Genomic DNA, 20,686 nt, shown 5'->3' on the forward strand with positions numbered 1-20,686 from the left:
GAGGGCCAGCAGACATTCCACCTCCCAGCCTCTGCAAGGCTTGGTCACTAGTCCGTGGCCCTGTGTGGAGTGCGCCCAAGCTTTCCACCCAGGAGGCCTCAGTGCACTGAAAATCTGGCGGTGAGCACCCTTGGGAGAGCGGGGCTTGCAGAGACCCCTGGGGCGCACGCACACTGCCAAGGTGGTTTATCATCAGACAGCCAGAGCCTCTATTCTGCCTCATGCATCACCCGTAAAATGCTCAGCAGAGTTCCAGTTCCCAGCGATCCATGTTGGTTGTTTCTGAATAAAACAGAAATAAGTCAGCTCAACCATGAGGTTAGTTGGCGCTGTCACAGCACAAAACAACAAGTGTTTCTGAATTACAGACCAAGAAATGGCATATGGAGGCTATTGGCAGAGAGTCAAGGGGCACATGAAAATCTGGGTTTGCAGCCACTTTACTGAACCTTCCTCTTCTTCCAAGCTTGTCTGTCACCTTCCTGAGGTCTCTATCTTTATCTCCAGGCACAGGGATTTAGATGGTTAATTGCCCTTGGTGTTCATGGTAATTACACATGCAAATCCCTATGCACAGGAGTGAAAATAGGGCCTGTGAAGACTTTTCTGTTTTGTAACTTTTATTTTAAGTAAATAACCAAGACAGCACTTGGTAGTGTTACTAATACGCTGCTCTATTAAATTCATAACAAATGTTATTTTCTGCAATGTTGACTATCAGTTTATTTAACTGACTCTAATTTTAAGCCTTAACTGCTTTGCCAAACCTTGCTTTTTGCTAGATCTAGTCTCCCTCCTGTGTAGTAAGCCGAGAGCTCAGTGCCTTCTGCGCTCCCCCTCCCCCTACCCCAGCCAGAAGCCAGTGTTTAGGCTCTTGGTGCAAATGTGCTGATTCGGGAGAGCTCTGTCTGGTCTCTCCGTTTAGATGATGAGGTAACCGTGGGGAAGTTCTATGCCACTTTCCTGATACAGGACTACTTTAGGAAATTCAAGAAACGGAAAGAACAAGGACTGGTGGGAAAATACCCTGCGAAGAACACCACAATTGCCCTACAGGTGAATTGTTGTTTTGTTGTTTTCTCTTTTCACTAACGATTTTACAAGCTTATTTGAAATACTAGAGAGCTGACAGTTCATGGTTGAGCAGTACCACAAGGATTTTGTTTAAACTGAGATACTGCACACTCCCCAAAATGTGGACTAGCCATTTCTGGGCCACAAGGTAAGTGCCTCCTTCTCCTTGCTTTCTCTGTCATCCGCTGCGGCTTGTGGGACAGGACCCCCAGGACAGTGGCAGAGGAGGCACAGCCCTGGGGGAGGGGAGTGAGGGCGGCCCTTGCACCTGTCTCCTACATGCTTCTCCCAAGGCAGAGCCCTCAGAGCAGGCCCCCACCTTCCTCCAGCCCTGGGCTCGGGCCCTCGTTGCCCACTGAACAGCTTTCCATCTGAACGCAAGTGCTTTGTTTTGTTTCTGTTTGTTTCTTACCCCACTGCTTGTTGGTTTTTGGTCCATTTCAGTAACATCTATCACCTCCCGGTGTGCGGGTGTGTGTGTGTGTGATTGTGCGTGCATGTGTGTGTGCAAGCCTGCGGTGTGTCTGTCTCTGTTGCCTCCTGATGGCCCTGAGGCTTGATGTGCAAACGCTGCTCTCTCACACCCAGGCCAGCCTCTCATCCCCACCCCGCAGCCAGTCCATCCCCTCCCTGGGGCTCCTAGAGTGTGGATGTGGCCTTTGGGAACCCCTGGTTCCCACCAGAGTGCTGCACAGGAATGTAGACTCCTGGGTGAGCCCGGAGCTCTGTGGTGGGAAGCAGGCGTGCAGGGGAAGGGAGTCACAGTGGAGAGCTGCACAGAGGGGCCAGGGAGGGGCTTTGTGAGTGCCGGTGATGGAGAAAGCTGGGTGAAGAGGGAAGGAGAGAAAGATGCTAAGATCTGGGAAAAGGGAACCACAGAGGTTGGCAAGTTGTCAAAAACAACTGTCGAAATTAATTCCTGTCATCTCTGCCACCCACAGTGCCTTAAGTCCATCATGAATAGCATGAAGAATGTTTCCTTTTTAACTTATTTACTTTTAATTAAGTTACTAAATTACTTAATAATTTAAGTAATTTAATATACCTGTTATGTACCTGTTACCACCACATGTCTTAAATTGGGCCTTATAGGTATTGGTAAGGGTCTATGTAAAATAGTCCTGCACTTTTTTTTCTGGGGGAAAATGCCCCATATTGATTGTTTAGTGTTCAAAGTCATGGTCCCTGCCAAAGTGAAGGCTTGTCTGTGATCTCGCTGAGAGAGAATGGGAACGTGAGTGACGATGACAGAGTGAATGAAGGCATGTGGGGTGCAGACGCCTGTGTTGGGTCAGTAGGTGCCCTGCGTGACAGTGACCTGCTGACTCATGATGAAGCCTCTGTCCTCCCCAGACAAGCCGCAGGGTGGGGGGAATAAGCTGAATCCAACCGCAGACAATTTCTGATTTTTCTTTCTCTGATCCCACCTCCTAAAGGTAGCTCAGTGAACCACAGGCCCAGTCAGATAGCTCATTGCTGTCTCAGGCTGTAGATTTGTAAGCAGAGCTCTTTTCCCTCTGGCCGATCCAGTTTGCAAAGTGACAGCCCTTCTGATCACAATTCTCAACTAGCTGTAGACAGACAGCAAACTCAAAGGTGTTTGTAAATTTGAAAGGTCTCTGGCCCACACATCTTGAGGGCATTGTGGCTATGCTGGGTGCAAAGAGAGAGGGTGAGCAACCTGTTTCTGATGCCTCTTCCTGAAAGTGGCCTCAGGCCTGGAGGACTGGGCTGGCTGGGTTCCCGAGGGCGTGGGACCCTCGGCTTCTAGGAACTGTTTCCCATTCTCAAGTTCTAGCTGGTGGGGTTGGTAGAAGTCGATGACTTTTCTGGAGGGGAAACACTCTTTCATGGGTGTCTGTGTTATAATTTACAATAATCAAGTTAGCTCTGTGTTATGAGAGCCTTCTGTTTTCTGAGGAAGGCACAGGTAATGACCACCTCAATACAGTGTTACACCTTTTCTGAATTCCCGTGACTTCCTGATTAGATGGCTTCAGTGCTCGCTCTGTTGACTGGATATGTCTGGATGTAGACTTTTGATATTTTAAAACGTGAAAAACAACACATGGCTAAGTAATTACCACACCATATGAACGGGCTTCACTGAGTATTCAAGTTGAAGGTTCGAATGCTACATTTTTAAGTCATGGGTTGAAAGACTTTTCTACATTGTGTTACAGTAATGCTGAGGTTCTTCTTTTCCTCCTACCCATTTTCCATTTTGTTGTTTATAGAAAGAGTTTTATTTCCTCTTGAATAAATTCAAGTGAAATCCATATACCTCCGGTTAGGTGGTAATATCAACATGTTTCCCATGGTTCCCCAGGAGCCAAGGCTGTAGCTCTGATTTACATTGCATGCACAGCCTACGGAATTAAGTTGTGTCTGTAACCTTGACAGATAAATTCTGAAAATGCATTGGACTCTGAAGCAAACATTAAAAGTAAAAAAAAAAAGTTTGTCTCCTTGAAGGATAATTCTAATTACATTTTTGGCTTCCTTGGCTCTAGAAATGGCTTTAAATATGATTTGTCACTCTACTTTTAATTATCACGAGGAGGCTCTTCCTTCTGGCATGATGAAATATTATGTGATGATGTAGCAGTTAGGGAAATGGGGTTGAGCGGTGATGGGAAAACTGCACCCACGGTGTCACTAGGACAAGTACATAGGTCCTCAGGGAAACACCAGAAAGTGGGCATGGCTAATTGAGAAGTGGGGTGAGTTGCTTCTTGCTGTGCCAGGGGTGCCACATGGCTGACCGATTGCTAATGGCAAGTGGAGTGTGGGCAATACGGTGTGAGCGCAGAAGTCAAGACCATAGGCATGTGCGTGCTTGTGCTGCGTAGAGTGCCGTCTGTCTGAAAAGCATCAGAACTGGGCCACGTTCTGGGCGCCGCTGCCCATGAAAATGGTGTTCAAGGACACACAGATACACTGTGGCTTTCAACCCTGTGGGCTCCATCTGGTCTCCCGTGTTCAGACCAACTGCAGCGTCCCCTCCCCATGAAGGGGAATGGCTTGCGGAGCTCCTGCATCCATGTGTGGGAAGAGCTTGGCACCCCGTGTCCTCTGGCCTCTGTGGTCTGAATGAGTGTGCAATTTCCATCTGTCCATCCATTATCGACATTAAAGCCAGCCTTCTCTCCAGAACCTCTCCAGAGGGAATCAGAGAGAAGCTGCACCAGGCCTTTTTTTTTTCCTCACTCATCCCCTCCATGCCATATTCACTTTAGTTTGACTCAGCATTTGCTCTTCATCCATTGTTGCTGCATCCGAGCGACCTGCAAGTTTCCATGAGGAGCAAGTAAATAAAGGAACAACAGCTCTGCAGCCATGAAAAGTATGTCCCCTCCCAGCAACCAGTAATGCCCCATCACACCTTCCAGAGGAGGGCTCCTGTGAAAGAGACAGACATACATTTTTCCAGTATCTCATGGAAAAGGAAAAAAAAAAGATCCCAAAGTGGGAAAAGTTTTGTTCATTTCTTTTTCTTTCAACATTCAAGGATTCCCTTTATGCAAAAGACACTCTGGTGGAATCTGAGGAGACTATGTCCCTCATCACCTCAGATGGGAGAGCCTGCCCATCTTAATGACAGGAGGACTTCAGAGGGATAGGTTTGGTTTTTTTTTTAACCCTGTGGGGCTTAAGGAAGAGACCGTTATTTCCAGCTTGCAAAGAGTTCCGTTGTTAGGTTTTATAGTGTTAAAGTGTGTACCCCAAGCCAACAGACGGTGACGTAGGTGGTCAAGTGGAAAAGTGGGTGGTGTAAGAAAAGCAAGCGATGCTTCTTTGCTGGTGTGCCTCTGCAAGGCCTGAGGGAGGCTTGTGCATAAACACGGAGGACAACGGGATGTTCAGCAGGCATTTAATCTGTAGGGTATCAGACACCTGTTTTCTAAATCGTCATAGTCTAAAAAGTAGCAAAGGGTTTTTTGTTTGTTTGTTTAAAGCATGATTCCATGGAAAGCCATGAAAAGGCTTTTTGTTTTCCTTTCTTTTTTACTCTAAGAAGAGAACAGATGCTAACAGATGAGATTTCACCGGCTGATTCATTTGTTTCAGATGCTTGAACGGATGCTTTAGAATTTTCTGCCTGAGCTACAGCACCAAGCTCGTTAGTCGGAAGGCGTTTGTGGCTAAGGCCTTGAAAGGGAAAAGTCTCAAGTGGGCTTATTTCTACTGAAACAGCATTTCAGGAGAAATGCAGGAGAAAGCAAACCCAAGGCCCCGGGGAGACCCCTTCCAAGCAAAGCAGTCCTCCAGAAGGTGGAAGCAGGGCCCTGGCTCATCAGCGGAGCCACGGCCTTCTGTCGCGGACACTGCTCACGGTGGCTCTTTTTCATGAAAGGGAACGTGCAAGGCTTAATCGGTTTCCCTTCTGAGCAGAGACTCAGAGAAAGGGAAAGAGTGAGAAAGAGAAAAGGAGGGGGGCAGCCGCCCCACAGAGAATGAAATGAACACAACTTCCTGATGCTGGCCAGTAAAAAAAATAATAATAAAAAGATTAAGCAGACCTGCCGAAGGTGGGCAGCTGACTCGGTTCCAAAGTCCTGCATCCCTAGTTTGCCTGGACTCCCACAGACTGGCAGGCCCCTGGGTGCTGAGCTGACAGAGTTCCTTTTATATGGCAGTCAGTCCCGACCTCCTGACCTCTTGACCATCCGGCTCCACTCTCTGCAGTGACCCAGTTCAGAATGCAGTGAGATTGGGCAGGACAGGAAGCTCAGACACACCCATTTAAACTAACACATACACCCGCATGCCAAAACCAACCTAGACAGCACCTCAGGTTCCATCTTAACGTGTCCACGGGAAGCACCACCACACCCAAACTTCATCCAACATTGTCCGTCTTTAATCTGTGCTCAAAGCCAGGCCGGGGATGCCTCTTTGGAAGCAGTGTGGTCTAGTTTCAAGGACACTGGGAGTCAGGGAACCTGGGTTCTAGTTCCAGCTCCAGCGTTTGGTTGCTGCGTGACCTTGGGCAAGACACTTAACCTCTCTGTGCCTCAGTTTCCCCATCTGTAAAATGGGGACAATAATGTCGACCTACCTCACAGGGCTGTTGTGAGGAATAGCTAAGTGATTGTAAAGCACTTTGAACGTATAATTGCTTATTGTTAAGACTACAACAATAATAATATCATATGCCTGTTTACTACCAGAACTTTAAGAAATCCTGCTTTTCTTTTATCTCTTTTCTGTTCTATACTGTAGTGATCCAATGAGAAGGTGAATTCTCCCCTGTTTAAGATATCTGGAAATGCATAAAGATGTAAACAGAGATACTGTACAGGTTGGGTTTTCACATCTTGTGAACAGGAGATTTTTGTCCCAGAAGTTGCTTCATGAGGGCCTCCCCTCTGAAATTCTCAGCCAATGCCAAGCACTGGTTGAGGAGTCTATACATCCTGATGCTCAGCCCAAGATACTCAGCGGAGCCAATCTGAGTTTTAAAGCTAACATTCAAAAGTAACCCTAATGCAAAAACTTGATGTTTCTGAAGTGAATAGAGAAAAGAAGTGTCCTCAGCCCCTTTTGCTGCCCTGGTCTCTGCTGAGTGGTAGCTGCGTGTGAGCGAGGGGCATGGAAAATGAGGTGGAGGGAGCCAGCGGAATGTGGGGAAGCCCTGTTCTTCGCTGTGCTCATCTAGGACCAGGCTGAGTGGGGAGCCATGTCACCAGTTGGAAGTGGTATCCTGCAGGTCCTCCTTACGCAGGACTGACGGGCTCCCTCCCAGCCTTGTGGTCTGTTCCCATGACATCTCGTGTGCTGTGACCTTTACCTTTTGGCCCCAGTGGCTCCTCATACCAAGTGGATCTGCCTGGACTCAAGTGGACTTCCTGGCCTCACTGTGGAACTGGGCTCAGCCCCTGATTCTGCTCCTGCATGTGCAGACTACAGTGAGTCTAGGAGCTCGCAGTGGGTTTTATGGGTTCTCACAGTAGAGTCTGTGAGGCCTGAGATCAGGTTTGGCTTCTTCACACATACTGTGGTTGATGGTATAGGGTTGAAAGCTGGCCAGGAAACTCTGGTATGGCTGGACCCTTTGTGAGGATGCTGAGTCTCTACCTGCCAGTTAACAGCTATGAGTCTCCCCAGCCCCTGGCAGCATCTCAGCCCTTCTGCAGATGCTTTCATGATTCGGCAAGCAAAGAACTAATGCCTGGTGTAGCAGGGGCCTTCAGGACCCTTCTGGTCTGAAGTCCCACTTTTGCCTTGGGTAGTGCCTGGGATGTACCAGTTCTCAAGAAGTTGGTGCATCATTCCTGAAAAGGAAGCTGGGCAGCCTGTGGACACAGTTGAGGAGCCAGCCCACCACCAGACAAATGATCCCTGTTCATCTCTGCACCACCCCGATGTGATGTTTATTAAACACTAAAGCACAGACAGTATGCCCTCACCCCACTGTCTGTGCTGCCCCGTCTCCAGGGACATGTGTGACCAGCTGTCTTCTAGATCTAAGTCTTCGTATGCAGAATAGCCCCAAACAATTTATGTGGCTAGTGTTTCTCCACAGTCCTTTCAAATAATTAAAAACTGCAAAATGATAACTTTCTAGATGGGACTTAGGAAATATTCAAATGAAACAGGAGAGTTTTGCCCCATGTGGGCCTGGCTGTGTTTGCTGAGTAGCGGCACTGGCTGAGGTTTGCAGCCAAGGCCAGTTGGTGAAAGACAGTGGGAAATCATGGGGACCACTTCTGGCCTCGACTCCAAAGGGAAACAAGACTTCCCTGAAACTTGGTTTACAGTCAAACTACAGACACCTCTGTCCGTTCTCCTAAAATCCTGGTGGAAGAGTACAGCTTTAAATGTAGGAAAGCTGTAGGAGACAACCCAAGTTTATTATCCTAGAATCATCATAGACTCACTCAGCAAACTTGGTACACAACACCACAAACCACGGTGCTAAACTCTAATGTCCCTGGGTGGAAGACAGGACACAGGCCAATATCCACTGTGGGAAGCATATGTGAGTTGAGCATCAGGCTCTTCTTCAATAGCTTAGGCTATGGTGTAGCCCAATTAAAAATTAAACCCACAGGATTATTGGGTACTGGATTCTATATTCTTTCTGAAAAGTAGATATCCTCCCTCTGAGAATAGTAATTACTATTTTCAAAAGTCCTTGAGAAGATAAAATTGCTGAAAAGGAGTTACAGCAAGTTCCAGTATGTAGTAGTAAAAGATCTTGATTATTGTAGCATGTTATTGAATAACACCCACCTGGTACCCCTCATTAGCCCAAAGCGCCACAATTCAGTTATCCATGGAAAGGAGCTAGCTACCACTTATTAATGCTTCCAAGGTAGGGTAGGTACCTGTATCAGTCAGTTCTGCGTGGCACACAGTAGGCATGAGAGAGAGGTGGCGGGTTGGGGTAATAGGAGAGCATGCCATTCTAAGGCACAGTGAGGGCGCTCTGTCAAAGAAGTGTCAAGGCTAGCTCAGAGTAGCCTGGAAAGGACATTTCTTCCTAAAGTAGAGGAAGGTTGATGAAATAAGTAGGAATCCCAGATGGGGTGGAGGATCTGTCACCTGAGGAAAAGATGTCACTGCCCATCTAAGGACAGGTTGTCAGCAGTTCTCCAACTCTGTGGTCTCAGGACCCTTTTATGCTCTTAAACATTAATGAGCCCCCCTTGCATATCAATATTTACTGCATTAGGAATTAAAAGTGAGAAATTTTTTAAATGGAGTATGCAAACACCAAGATGCCAGAGTGATGACATCATCACACATCAGGTAGCCTTTGAGAAACCCCACTGTGCTCTCACAGCAAGCATGCACAAGACAGCACACATCCCCACAGTGTTACACAGAGTGCAGTGACCTCACGGACTCCTGAAGGTGTCCTGGGGAGTCCCAGGGTTCCTGGAGCACTCTTTGAGAACTGCTGCTGTGAGGAAATGGTCCCAAATGCCCCTAAAGGAAGAGGATGCTGGGGCCTTTGTATGATCTCCCTGGTTGAAGAGCCCCTCGTGTAGACCACTGTCCCTACCTTGAACCCTTTTCTCCCTTTGAGGCCCCTCCCCAGTCCCAACCCATTCACCTGGACACAGCTGCCTGTACCCCACTCTCCAGCTGAGTCCAGACTGAGGGTTACACCCCACATGGCCACGTCTCACTGCCTGTGCTGATCTGGAGGAGTGATAGTCTGAATTAGCACATGACAGACAGTACTGCTCAGGATCTCCCACCTCAGAGTAGCACAACTGGGGTGAGATGTGTGCCAAGCATAAGATCAGTTGTCATGACACCTTGTGATGGCTTGTCATTTCCATGTTGTCTTAGTGATACAGGAGCTCTGCTAAGTTAGTTAAAGGGGTTAACCTTGATTGAGTGGCACCCACAGTCCTGTGGGGAAATGGTTATGAGTGAGCCTTCAGTTGAGACTTGTCTCAGCCCTCTTTTCCATTGACCCAATGACTGGTTCTTGGTGGTGGTCAAGGCGGGGCCAGCGTGGTGTCATGAGAACCTAGCTGAGCCTTTGCAATTTTAGGCAAGCCCCTTAACCAAATGGGAAGAATCTGGCCCACCCTTCCTTCCCAGGTGTAGCAGAATAAAGTATCTGAGATCACAGGAGAGGCACCAGGGTGGCCCGGAACAGCAGTCATAATGCATGGCTTCTGGAGAGCCTGCATTTTAAGAGATACTCACTCTGTTATCAGGAAGCTGGCAAGGGTTTCTCCAAGTCAGGTGTTAACACTACAACCAAGAATCAAGGTGTGTCTAAGACTGATAGCTCTGTCAGATCATTTGCGGGGAAATGTCATAGATAAAAAATTTAGCTAATTTTTTAAACGTTCCCTTTATTTTCTTTGAAGTGCTGAGTGCAACCCAAGGGTGACTCATGAACTAACATTACAGTTGACTTTTCAGTGAGAGTTGGAATCACCGAGGGTGACTGACTCATGGGGCATCCTGCTCATGATTCTGACCCTTTATATAACTCAAGAACTGTTCATAAGGGACAGAAAGGCCACACCATCACATTTTCCCTGGAGGAAAACAATGATGAAAGAAGGGGTGTGCCCTCTGTGATGCATGTGTTCATGTGTGTATGCGGAGGTGGCAGGGGACAGCTTGTAGACAAGCAGGTTTATTCTGTAAGAATTTAATCGTCAGTTCTTTCTTTTAGAGCAGCAGGTCTAAACTCATCCAGCTGATTGGGTAGGGGCTGAATTCTGCTGTAGGCTTACCTGGAACCTGCTTGAGCAGGGCCAGCCCTGGGAAACCTGCCTGTGATGGAGAACAGGCTTTGCCAGGCAAGGGCTCTTGGGCTGGAGTTGGAAAGTCTGGCACTCACTTCTGAAGATGAATGGCCTGGTCCAGTCCCATCTGGAAACTCGAATCTCTTATCTCCACTGTTACAGTGTAGGTTCAGAAGGAGTTTGGATGTGCTTGCCTTTAATTCTGAGAGCTGCCAGGTGACTGGTGTGTCTGATGGAGCTAGCTTAGGGAGACAGGCAGCGGCAGTCTTACACATGTACCCAGGTAGGAAAAACTTAACCCTGAAAGTGGGCAAGAGGAAGGAAGGTAAATAAATGTTCATTTTTGATGTTAAAATATCATAATTTTATGCTATTGCTTCAGAAATATTTAGAGAGATTTTTATAGTTTGGGTTTTTTGTGACTTAATCATTTAGTAGAGTATCTATAAAATTCCAATTAAATGGTGTCTAAAATTTAAAGCAGCAGTCTACAGGCAAAGCGCCATCATTTTTTAAAAAATATTTATGATAATATGTAGCGTTTAAAAGTCAAACAGAAACTAGGCTTGATTCTGTTTAATATTTTATATGATTGGACATCTTAAATCAATAATGTTTATATTTTATAGCAATTCTGTGTTTATTCAAAACCATAATTCTATTGTGATGTTAATGGAATGACTTTATATGGCTTTAATTGTGTTGGTTAAAGAGCTATGATCCCATTTCAAACTAAAATAGTATTTTGTTGATAGAGGTAGACACAGATGAAATATGAAAGAATACATAATTTTACTGATTATAAAGTGTTTATTTCAAGAAAAATGTTCTTTTTCTAGAGCTATGAAAACAATTTTTTCAAGGACTTAAGATAGTTTTCTGAATTTTGGGGGTTGGAACTCGTGCCTATGGAGTTTTTGGAGCAGCCTCAGCTACCTTTCGGCTCGATGTGCGCACCAGAAAAATTTCATTACCATGTTCCGTGATGTGTAATCAATTCAGGGTGCTGTGCTTAAGCTGTGTTTCCATTTAAGTTTGGGAACATCTGTTTCCCTCATTCCCAACCCCAGCAGATCCCTTCCCTATCCCTACCCCCCGTGTGTGTCCCCCACCACATGTCCTTCCCCAGACCCCACGTGAAAGAGCAAAGTCAGTCCCTGACACTTAGAAGGTGTGTTTCTTCCTGCGTGGAACAAGCAAAATGGAATCATGACTTCTAAGCCTCTGCTGTTCTGTCTGGGAAGGGTGATGCTTTCACTCCTCCTTTGATGTCTCTAATAAATATGTTGTCATTATTTGTCTTTGGAAATCGCCTCGTGGGCCCCCTCTCAGTTTTCTCCGTGGTTTATGTCGCAAACAAACTCTGTCCTGTGTCTGTTCACTGCACTCTCCTACTCCGGCATGTCATTGACAACGTGCTGGAGACAGCTTTTGTTTTTATTATACAATTATGTTATATGTGTATTTCAGTGAAATGTCAACCTGTCAACAGAGGATGATGTGAAAAATTATCCAAATAAATAGTTTTCTATTTCTTTTAATCAGACCTAGTCCAATCAGTTGAATGACAGTGAACAGGATTATCTGTTGTTACTTAAACTCAGTGTTCCTGGCCACATGCTGCCTTGTAACGGTGCATTAATATACACCATTTAACTGGGGGTGTTGACTTAGTGCATTTTCACCTGTACTTATTTTGTGGGGGCAGCAGCAGGTGTCTCAAACCTGGTCTCTTCTTCTTTGGGAGCCTCAGATATGCAACATCACCTTCTCCCCAGTAATCCAGAATCAGCCTTGAACCCTGGCTTAATTTATCTTCCCTTGATAATCATGCCCTAGAAAATGCTGAATGGATGAATTGTAGGCTGTTTAATGCTACTGGGCTCGACCTTTCTGCACATGCCTGTAGCTCTGCGGTGTAAGAGCTTCCATTCACTCATCATTAGACTTGCCTTCTTGATGTTTCCATGAGAATGGCAGGTGGGTCCCCCTCCAAGCCAGATGATTCCCTGGGTTCAGATGTACTGGACTCAGGAATCCTGAGAGAGGGAAAGTGTGTATTTCTGTACATGTGCATGCATGTGTGTGAGTACATGTGTGCATGTGTGGACATGTGTGTGCATGTGTGTGCATGCATTGTGTGCCTGTGATCAGAGGGAGGGGAGGAAGTGGCTGCCTCACTGACACACCACAACTCTTCTGGGTTTGGCTCCCAACCTTGTGTGCCTTTCCCCTATAAGACCACAGCATTCCTAGTGAGGAGCCTGAAAGCTTTGACTCTGGGTGGCTCTCTTACCCCCACAATTCATGAAATGGAAAGAGCTGCTGATCCTCTATTCAAAGCCTGATGCAGAGCAGACCCGGGCTGGTGTGTCTCCTTACCCAGGCTCATCTCACAGGCTGGGTGCTACCAGGGAGGATGGGAAGTTTTCCTTTTAAATACAACTTTACCTTTTAAATTAATGTCACCACCACGGGTGTCTGCAGAAGGCCAGTCTGAGCATTCCCACACCAGTGGGCCCTGCCCTGCTGGATCTGGACGCCATCCCCTCCCCTGGCCACTGCTGGGCCAACTATGGTCATCACACTGTGTCTGTGTCCTATGCCTACCCGTTGCAGGGGGTTGTGGAGGAAGGACAGGGAAGCAGACCCCTTCCATGACTACCCACTTTTGGCCCCATTCTCTGCAGACCACCCTGATGTTGGAGGGTTAGCTGCAGATGGAGACCTGCACCACCAACCTTTAGTGTCTGCTTAATTTGCAGACTAGCTGGCAGCAAATGGGGTTCATGGGTGGCCTTAGACCTGGGGCAGGGAAGAAATGCCTCTTTCAGATACAAGTCTGTGGAAAAGGATAAGTTAGCTATATTGTCCACATCAGCCTTTGAGTCAGCATGCTGTTTTTCTTCCAAATGATGGTCAAAGCATCAAAATTTTCTCAGAGCCAGTGACTATACCTTCCCCATATATAGTCCATCCCTAAAGAAACTGGGAACGATGGAAAGGCTTCTCCCAGGCCCTGTCCCAGTGGAACCTGGGACCCAAAATAAGGAAGGCCAGTTGGGAGGGCCTCGGGGAATGACAGGATGAATGTCTTTGAGGAGCCTGGGGCAGCAGCAGGGGCTTCTTACGTGGCCTCCAGAGCTGGTGAGCCCTCCACAATGTGTTGTAATCTTCAAAAGGATGACTCAACTGTTGGCGAGTTCTCAGCCCAAGCACAGGCTGCAGGCCAGGGCCCCACAATGGCCATGGTCCCATGGTGTCCATGGAGGCTGGCACTTGCACAGTGGCCCAGGTCTGTGTGTGTATGTCAGTCCCCTCTGTCTCAGTCCTGAGTGTGCTGGTGGCTGCAGTGTGTTGTGTTACTCCCTTGTTCCCATGGCTTTTTAGCAGAACCAGCGGCCCTGGTGGCTGCTTGGTCTGCTTGCCCTCTGGCACTTGCTCCTAGGCTTCCTCATCCTGGGCACAGCCAGTGAGTCCTTGCCACCATCCCTGTGTAACACCCTGCCTGTGCTCCCTGTGCTATACGGGGCTCGGGAGATGGCACTCTGCAGGACATCCTTCGGTAGACTGTCATATAGGTGGGAGCATGGTTTCTTGGCTGTGACAGACTTAGTACTAGTAACCAGGCACTGTTCCCTGCAAGTGGGGGTACTTGAAAAGGAGTTTCCTAAGTTCAGAGCCTCAAGCATCCCAGGCTAGGGCCATCTTGAACCTCTGCCCACTTCCTACACCCTGAGGCTGCAGAGACCCCTTTGGTTACATTCAGACAGTGGTCAGTTTCCCAGTCTGTCCTGTGGAGAAACCTTCCCCTCCTACAGCTGAACTGGGCAGGAGCAAAGCCAGGACCCCAGCTGGGTCCAGGGCACCTGTGCTGTCTAATCTACTTTGCCATTTTCATTGATCTAGGCGGGGTTAAGGACATTGCATGACATCGGGCCAGAGATCCGGCGTGCTATATCCTGTGATCTGCAAGATGATGAGCCCGAGGAAATAAAAGGAGAAGAAGAAGATGTATTCAAAGTAATTATTCCACGCACAGCTAGATACTCGGTGCTTGAAAATAGTGGAGCAGGGCTCCAGTTTGGGCAGTTAATGAACCACAAAAGAGCCTGGAGAATGCAAACCAGCCCCAGAGCATAGGGGGCTTACAGAGCATGCCCTCCCCGCAAGCAGACCCCCTCCATTCACCAGCACCTTTTCTAGAGCCAGGACTGCCCTTCCCGAGCTTGCTCCTCTGCCCACGCTAGCAGCTTCCAAGGACCTTGGCCACAGCCACTGGGTGGTATGGATAAGCATCCTGAGTGCTTCTGGCAGCTGCCTGCTGCCCACATTGCCCCCTTCTGTGGGCCAGTTCTTTGAGCTTCCAGACGGCTCTCAGCCTCCCCGCCCCCCAGTCCAGGGAGCATGCCTACTACCCGAACTTGACCGCTGGGGCTGCCAACCAGCCCTGCTGGCTATAAGTCACCTCATCTTGAATCAACTGGAAGAGCACACGCAAGTGACCATTGAGAGCTTGCTCCCTGGCTCAGGAATTGGTAACCTTCCTCGTTTCAGGGGGACCAGCTGCCATACAGACACATTCACCCTGATCATTGAGGCCCTCAGACTATTTCCAGGGATCCTCTGGAGCTTACCTAGAATTTGTTTTTCATGTAGAAAATTACCTAACATAGCTAGCCTGCATCAAATACTTGTTAAATTACCTGGTGTTGTCTCCCATTATTTTGCAGAGAAATGGTGCCCTGCTTGGAAACCATGTCAATCATGTTAATAGTGATAGGAGAGATTCCCTTCAGCAGACCAATACCACCCACCGTCCCCTGCATGTCCAAAGGCCTTCAATTCCACCTGCAAGTGATACTGAGAAACCGCTGTTTCCTCCAGCAGGAAATTCGGTGTGTCATAACCATCATAACCATAATTCCATAGGAAAGCAAGTTCCCAGCTCAACAAATGCCAATCTCAATAATGCCAATATGTCCAAAGCTGCCCCTGGAAAGCAGCCCAGCATTGGGAACCTTGAGCATGTGTCTGAAAATGAGCATGATTCTTCCCACAAGCTTGACCATGAGCCTCAAAGAAGGTCCAGTATTAAAAGGTAACCTCAAAAATGTGTTTGCATTTGCGAATGCCACTTCCCCACCCCATGCTCTGGCACATGCAGGAGACTCCCAGGAGGCATTTGCAGTTGAACCTGTGGGTTCCAGGCCCTAGCCCCATGATGACCCTGAAGGATAAAGGGCCACCAGCCGTCCTGTGTCCTGCTGTATGAGATACTCCTTAAAATGCCAGCAGGTGCAAATTCACCCTCCCCAACTGTGCCAGAATGTTGGCAAACCTTTTCTATGATGGGCTAGATGGTATATATCTAGGCCTTGAACCCCACACAGTCTATTGTAGCTACTCAGCTCTGCTGTTGTGGCGAAAAAGCAGCCATAGACAACATGCTAAATGCACAGGTGTGGCTGTGTCACAATAACACTTTATTTTTGGACTTTGAAATGTGAAATTCATGTAGTCATAGGTGATGAAATGTTTTTCTCCCTTTGATGTTTTTTGATCCTTTAAAAATGTAAAAACCATTCATAGCCTGTGGGTCACAGAGAAACAGGCAGCAGCCTGTGGTTGTCCTGTGGCGCATAATTTGCCAACCCTGTTCTGAGTATTAGCCTGATAATTGCATTTTAAATTTTGTTGGAAATATTTAACTTATCTTCTCCCTCCCTCTCTTGTTATGCTTTTCCTGGATAGAACTCGCTATTATGAAACTTATATTAGGTATGTGCTCACTGCTTTTTTGTGTGTTAAATACTATAAGTGTGACTCATTGGCCCTTCTGAGTGCTAAGAAATGAGAAGTTCCTTTAAGCCAACTGGAATATTATAGCCTAGGGCTGTGGACTCAGGAGTCAGAGGTGGTGGCTTTTTTCTGCACAAGCAGTTACCCTGACGGACTGATACTCACATGACGGATGGGGGCTAGCCTCTGGGAACCTCTGGGCAGCACAGGGAGAGCCAGCTGTACTCTCGATGCCCAGGCCTGTGACACTGGGCCATGGCTGCTGCTTTCTGGGGTCAAGCCTTTTGTGGGGCCTTGTGAAAGCATGACGCCAGCCTCCTAAGGACCAGGGACCAGGTCCTCTCCTTTGCCTCCCATACAGCCCTAAACACGTGCTGTATCCTGTTCCACGTTTGCTGAACGAGGAGAACAGTGAGCAGGAGGATAGGTCTGCTGTATTATGTCCAGTGAAATCCTGAGCCAGAGGAGGTCAGAGAAAGAAAAAGAACTTGAAGGGAACCCAGTCCTTTCTCTGGGGACAAGCGCTGTCACAGTCCTGGGCTGGCTTTCCTGAGGTCCCAGGCCCGGACAGCTGGACCTCAGGGAGGCATTATGACAGTCCTGGGTCAGGAGACTGTCTTAGAAATCTTGGCAGACGTCATGCATGAGAGTCTCTCCTGGGCCACTGTATCCAAAACCCCTGTTGCGCCTCCTGGGCCATATGCAGTGGGAAGTTGGAGGTAAGGGAGGCTCTTTGTTCCAGGCTCTGAAGTCATATGCGGCCCAGGTAAGCAGGAACAGGGATCAGAGTAGATGGTCTGGGAGACCAGAGTCTTTTCCCTGGGGCTGCCAATCACTGCAGGTCTCTAGGTCCATGTTCTTGCCCTGTTCCCAAATTACATCTACTCCTTTGGCCCCAAGGCCCCTGGGCTTAGCAATCTGGCACCAGCATTATTCAAGGTACTGCAAGAGAAGCCCTTGTGGTGCGTGCGCACACACAGCGCTGTGGCCAGAGGCCTTTATAGTCCATTCCTGCTTGAGGCAGGAAGTGACTGCTGCCTGTGCAGGGGCTCAGGTCCTCCCTCCCAACTGCAGGTCAGACTCAGGAGACGAGCAATTCCCAACTATTTGCCGGGAAGACCCCGAGATACAAGGCTACTTCAGGGAACCCCACTGCTTGGGGGAGCCGGAGTACTTCAGTGGTGAGGAGGACTACGAGGATGACAGCTCGCCGACCTCCAGCAGGTAAGGGGCTCTGGGGCTCAGGCTGGCATTAGGAGGCCTGGCTGTTGCCTATCTGTTGTTCTCGGCCTGTTTGTGAAGCCCTAGGCCACCTGCAGCCTCACTGGGGACTGCCCTGGGAAGCAAACCAGGAAGGCGAACTCCAGGCCACAGAAGTTTGAGCAGAAGAAACAGGGCCAGAGAGAGGCAGAGTGGGGACTGTTCCTTCAGGCTGTCGACTCATTTCCACCAGGGGCTTGTGAGGCCTTTTAGGAAAGGTCCCGAAAGGAGAGCTGGGCTTGTCTCATGGAGGGCTAGCTCTCTTCCATCTATTCCTTGTCTTCTGAGGTGTCTGTTTCTATTTTGTTAATGCTGAGCACTCTGAGTTGGGGGCCCGGTGTACAAGCCGCTCGGCCAGCCCATAGCTTGGGTGGGCTCTTAATGGATAGCATCTGTTTCCTACTCTCATCAAGGGGTCTGTCCTGGAGATGGGGGACAAGAGGTCAGGGTGGCATCTCTCAACAGAGCTGCCTTTCCAGATCCTAAAGAAATAATTTTGAGGTTAAAAGGGACATTTGCTTTAGGGTCCATAGTGAGCAAGCAGGGAAATAAAGGCTACCTACCATCCTTTTTCTGTAAATTGCATTTCACCATGACCAGGCAGCCCATTGAAGTGGACATGGTACTGCCATGAGGCCTCTCCTGGTGTCTGAGTTGTTAATAATTGTTAGCCTCATATTCTAGGCCAGACACGGCTGGACCTTCACTCACCCTGCCCTCCACCAGTTCCTTCCGTCAGCCTCCCTCAGCACCTGACTTACAGAACCACCGATTTTGACCAAATGGATTCTGACTGTCCTTCTTCAGAGCCACTACACACAGCATGTCCACCACTGAGACACCCTTTCCCAGCTCTGTGGGCCTCATTCCAGCCTCTCGTCAAGGACCTGCTTCAGGGCTTTGCTTCTTATTCCCTGGATGGCATTGAAATGCCCAGCCCACAACTCACAGAACCCACCCTGTGCCCGTCTTCTGGCACTGACCTTTTCCAGCTGTAGCAGCTGTCTCTGTGCATGTGGTGTTTGTTAAGCTCCTAGAGGGCAGGGGCCATGCTTCATGCACCATGGTGTCCCTGGATCCCAGCCCTAGCTGAGGGCAGGGACTCAGGCGAGGGGTTCTCAAGGAGGAAGTGAGCAGGTGATAGGCCAGCTTGCAGAAAATCTGCAGTCCACATGGACCTGGGTTGAGGCTGCCCCGGCCAGGGGGAAACTACTGACACTCCATTCACCATAGGCCTGCTGTCCTCAACCTTCCTGTAATAGCCCTTACCCCCATCTCCAATCTTCTGTGAAGCTGAGGACTGCCTTGTTCTCAGCTAGTCCACCTGTGCTCAAGGAGGAAGGGAGAGGACTGTAGAGGTGGGTGTGCCTGAGCTAATGGAAGGGGCTTGTTACCTAGGAGTTCATGTGCCTCTTACTCTCTCTTTTGGCCTTTCTGACCACCAGGCAAAACTACAGCTACTACAACCGATACCCAGGCAGCAACTTGGACTACGAGCGGCCCCGAGGCTACCATCACCCCCAAGGCTTCTTGGAGGACGATGACTCACCCATTTGCTATGATTCCCGGAGGTCTCCAAGGAGACGCCTATTACCTCCCACCCCAACATGTGAGGCCAGATTTTTTGTTTGGGGTGAAGCCTCCCAGAGAGCACTGCACCTCTCCCCAGGCCAGAGGCTGAGGGGAAAGGTGGTGATGGATGTAGTCCTGCTGTGTCGAGGACCTTTAGTCCTCAAGCCCATACCCCTGGCTGGAGATCCTATCAGCTGTCTTGTCTTATCCGTATTCCATGTGTTAAACTACTTCAGTGCTGTTCTGAACTCTCTTTGAGGGCAGAGAAATACATTATGTGGCCCTAATGGAGAATCTGATAAGGGGCTGCTTCTGCACATTTTCATTGCCTTTGAGCCTGGGACCATCCCGAGAGGTGGGCAAGACATACACAGTGGCTGTTGTTAGGCCCAGTGTGGGGCTCAGATAACTATTCTCAGGGCAGAAGGGATCAGCCCGAGTATTGAGCTAGACCAAGTCCCACGCCTCTGAGTGTGGGTACCTGGGGATTCTTGGTGTCTGTCTCTCCTCAGGCCACACCAGGGTGTCTTCTTTCTCTCCTCTTCTCCCTCACCTCTCTCATCTTGGCCTCTGGTCTGCCAGAGCCATCTGCTCACACGGCAGGATTTGGCCTTGTTGGTGAACTCTGGGGTAAGGGCTCCCATCCTAGGGCTGAGGAATCCCATCCTGCTGCGCAGGGGCAGGGGCTGGGTGCTCCCATCTGGTTTTCCTGTGCAGGTGGCATAACTGGCAGTGCCAGGAATCTGGGCCAGCCCCGGTGAGGAGCTCAGGCTGGGGAAGGAAAGGCAGCAGTGGCTCCTGGCCAGGCAGTCTGATTTTGGACATGTGGGCATTTGGATGGTGGTTAAAGAATATCTACTTTTGGTGTTTCTAAGGAGTGACACGTATTTTTGAGCAGGACTCTAATCAGTAATCAAAAAATAGCCAAGACATGTCAGCTCCCTGTCTGCCGACTGCACGCACAGTAACAGTTGTGACTAGGTGGCACCTCGGGCTCTCTGTCTCTCCCCAGCAGTCACAGCCCTGCTGGGGAGTGAAATCAGACCCATTTCCATGGTAGTCCCAACCACACAGAGCTTTTCTGATCTCCATCATTACTGGATACTCACATGCAGGTGAGGCTGGAGACCCCTTGCCCATACGTGTCCACGGCCCTCCTTGGACCGCCCTTTGGCAGCCACATGAATGCCTGCCATACACAGATGCCACATTGGGGAAGTGAGGAACCTAAGTGGAGAAGAGCAAGTGTCCTCTTTATTTGTAAGGGCAAATAAATAAATGTATTTCATTTGCTTTTGTTTTTTTTAAATACTGGTCTGTCTTGAGGGGCAGAGGGAAGCTGGTCTCTGTTCTTTTTTACCTTCTTACCACCTCCCCTTCAGGCTAGCTGTTGTTTTGGACCTTTCTAGTTTCAAACAGGAGAGGACAAGGTACAAAGGTGTGGTTTAAAGGAGAGAGAACTACAAAGAACAGAGCACTGTTAGAGCCGGTGATTAATATTAGAAGCAGACCTCTTGCTCTCTAGGAATAGATGTTTAAAATGGTCTGTTTCTCTCATGGTAGGAATGTCAGATAAAATACAAGATGCTCAGTTAAATTTCAGCTTCAAATAAACAGCAAACAATCTTTTTAGTATGTCTGATTCAATGTTTGGGTCATACTTATACTAAAAAATTATTTGTTCTTTACTTGAAATTCAAATTGAACTGAGTGTCTGCTATATTTAGTTGTTAAATCTGGCAACCCTGTGG

General features: G+C 48.5%; 1 protein-coding gene across 23 annotated transcripts in view; it reads left to right on the plus strand.

Moving 5' to 3' along the window:
* Window positions 1-20,686, plus strand: part of CACNA1D (calcium voltage-gated channel subunit alpha1 D) — a 323,145-nt gene that overhangs the window by 296,607 nt on the left and 5,852 nt on the right. For 20 of the 23 annotated variants that reach the window (XM_036030892.1, XM_036030894.1, XM_036030891.1 and 17 more), the window contains 6 exons: window positions 926-1,056; window positions 14,211-14,324; window positions 15,035-15,402; window positions 16,056-16,082; window positions 17,178-17,327; window positions 18,809-18,972. In XM_036030892.1, coding sequence (XP_035886785.1) covers window positions 926-1,056; window positions 14,211-14,324; window positions 15,035-15,402; window positions 16,056-16,082; window positions 17,178-17,327; window positions 18,809-18,972 — 954 coding nt within the window. Of the gene's footprint in view, window positions 1-925; window positions 1,057-5,145; window positions 5,167-14,210; window positions 14,325-15,034; window positions 15,403-16,055; window positions 16,083-17,177; window positions 17,328-18,808; window positions 18,973-20,686 lie in introns of those variants that run through there. The other 3 variants (XM_036030895.1, XM_028518020.2, XM_036030907.1) reach the window with 2 other exon arrangements.

This window comes from Phyllostomus discolor, chromosome 7 (assembly GCF_004126475.2).
Source record: "Phyllostomus discolor isolate MPI-MPIP mPhyDis1 chromosome 7, mPhyDis1.pri.v3, whole genome shotgun sequence".
NCBI classification, from domain to species: domain Eukaryota; kingdom Metazoa; phylum Chordata; class Mammalia; order Chiroptera; family Phyllostomidae; genus Phyllostomus; species Phyllostomus discolor.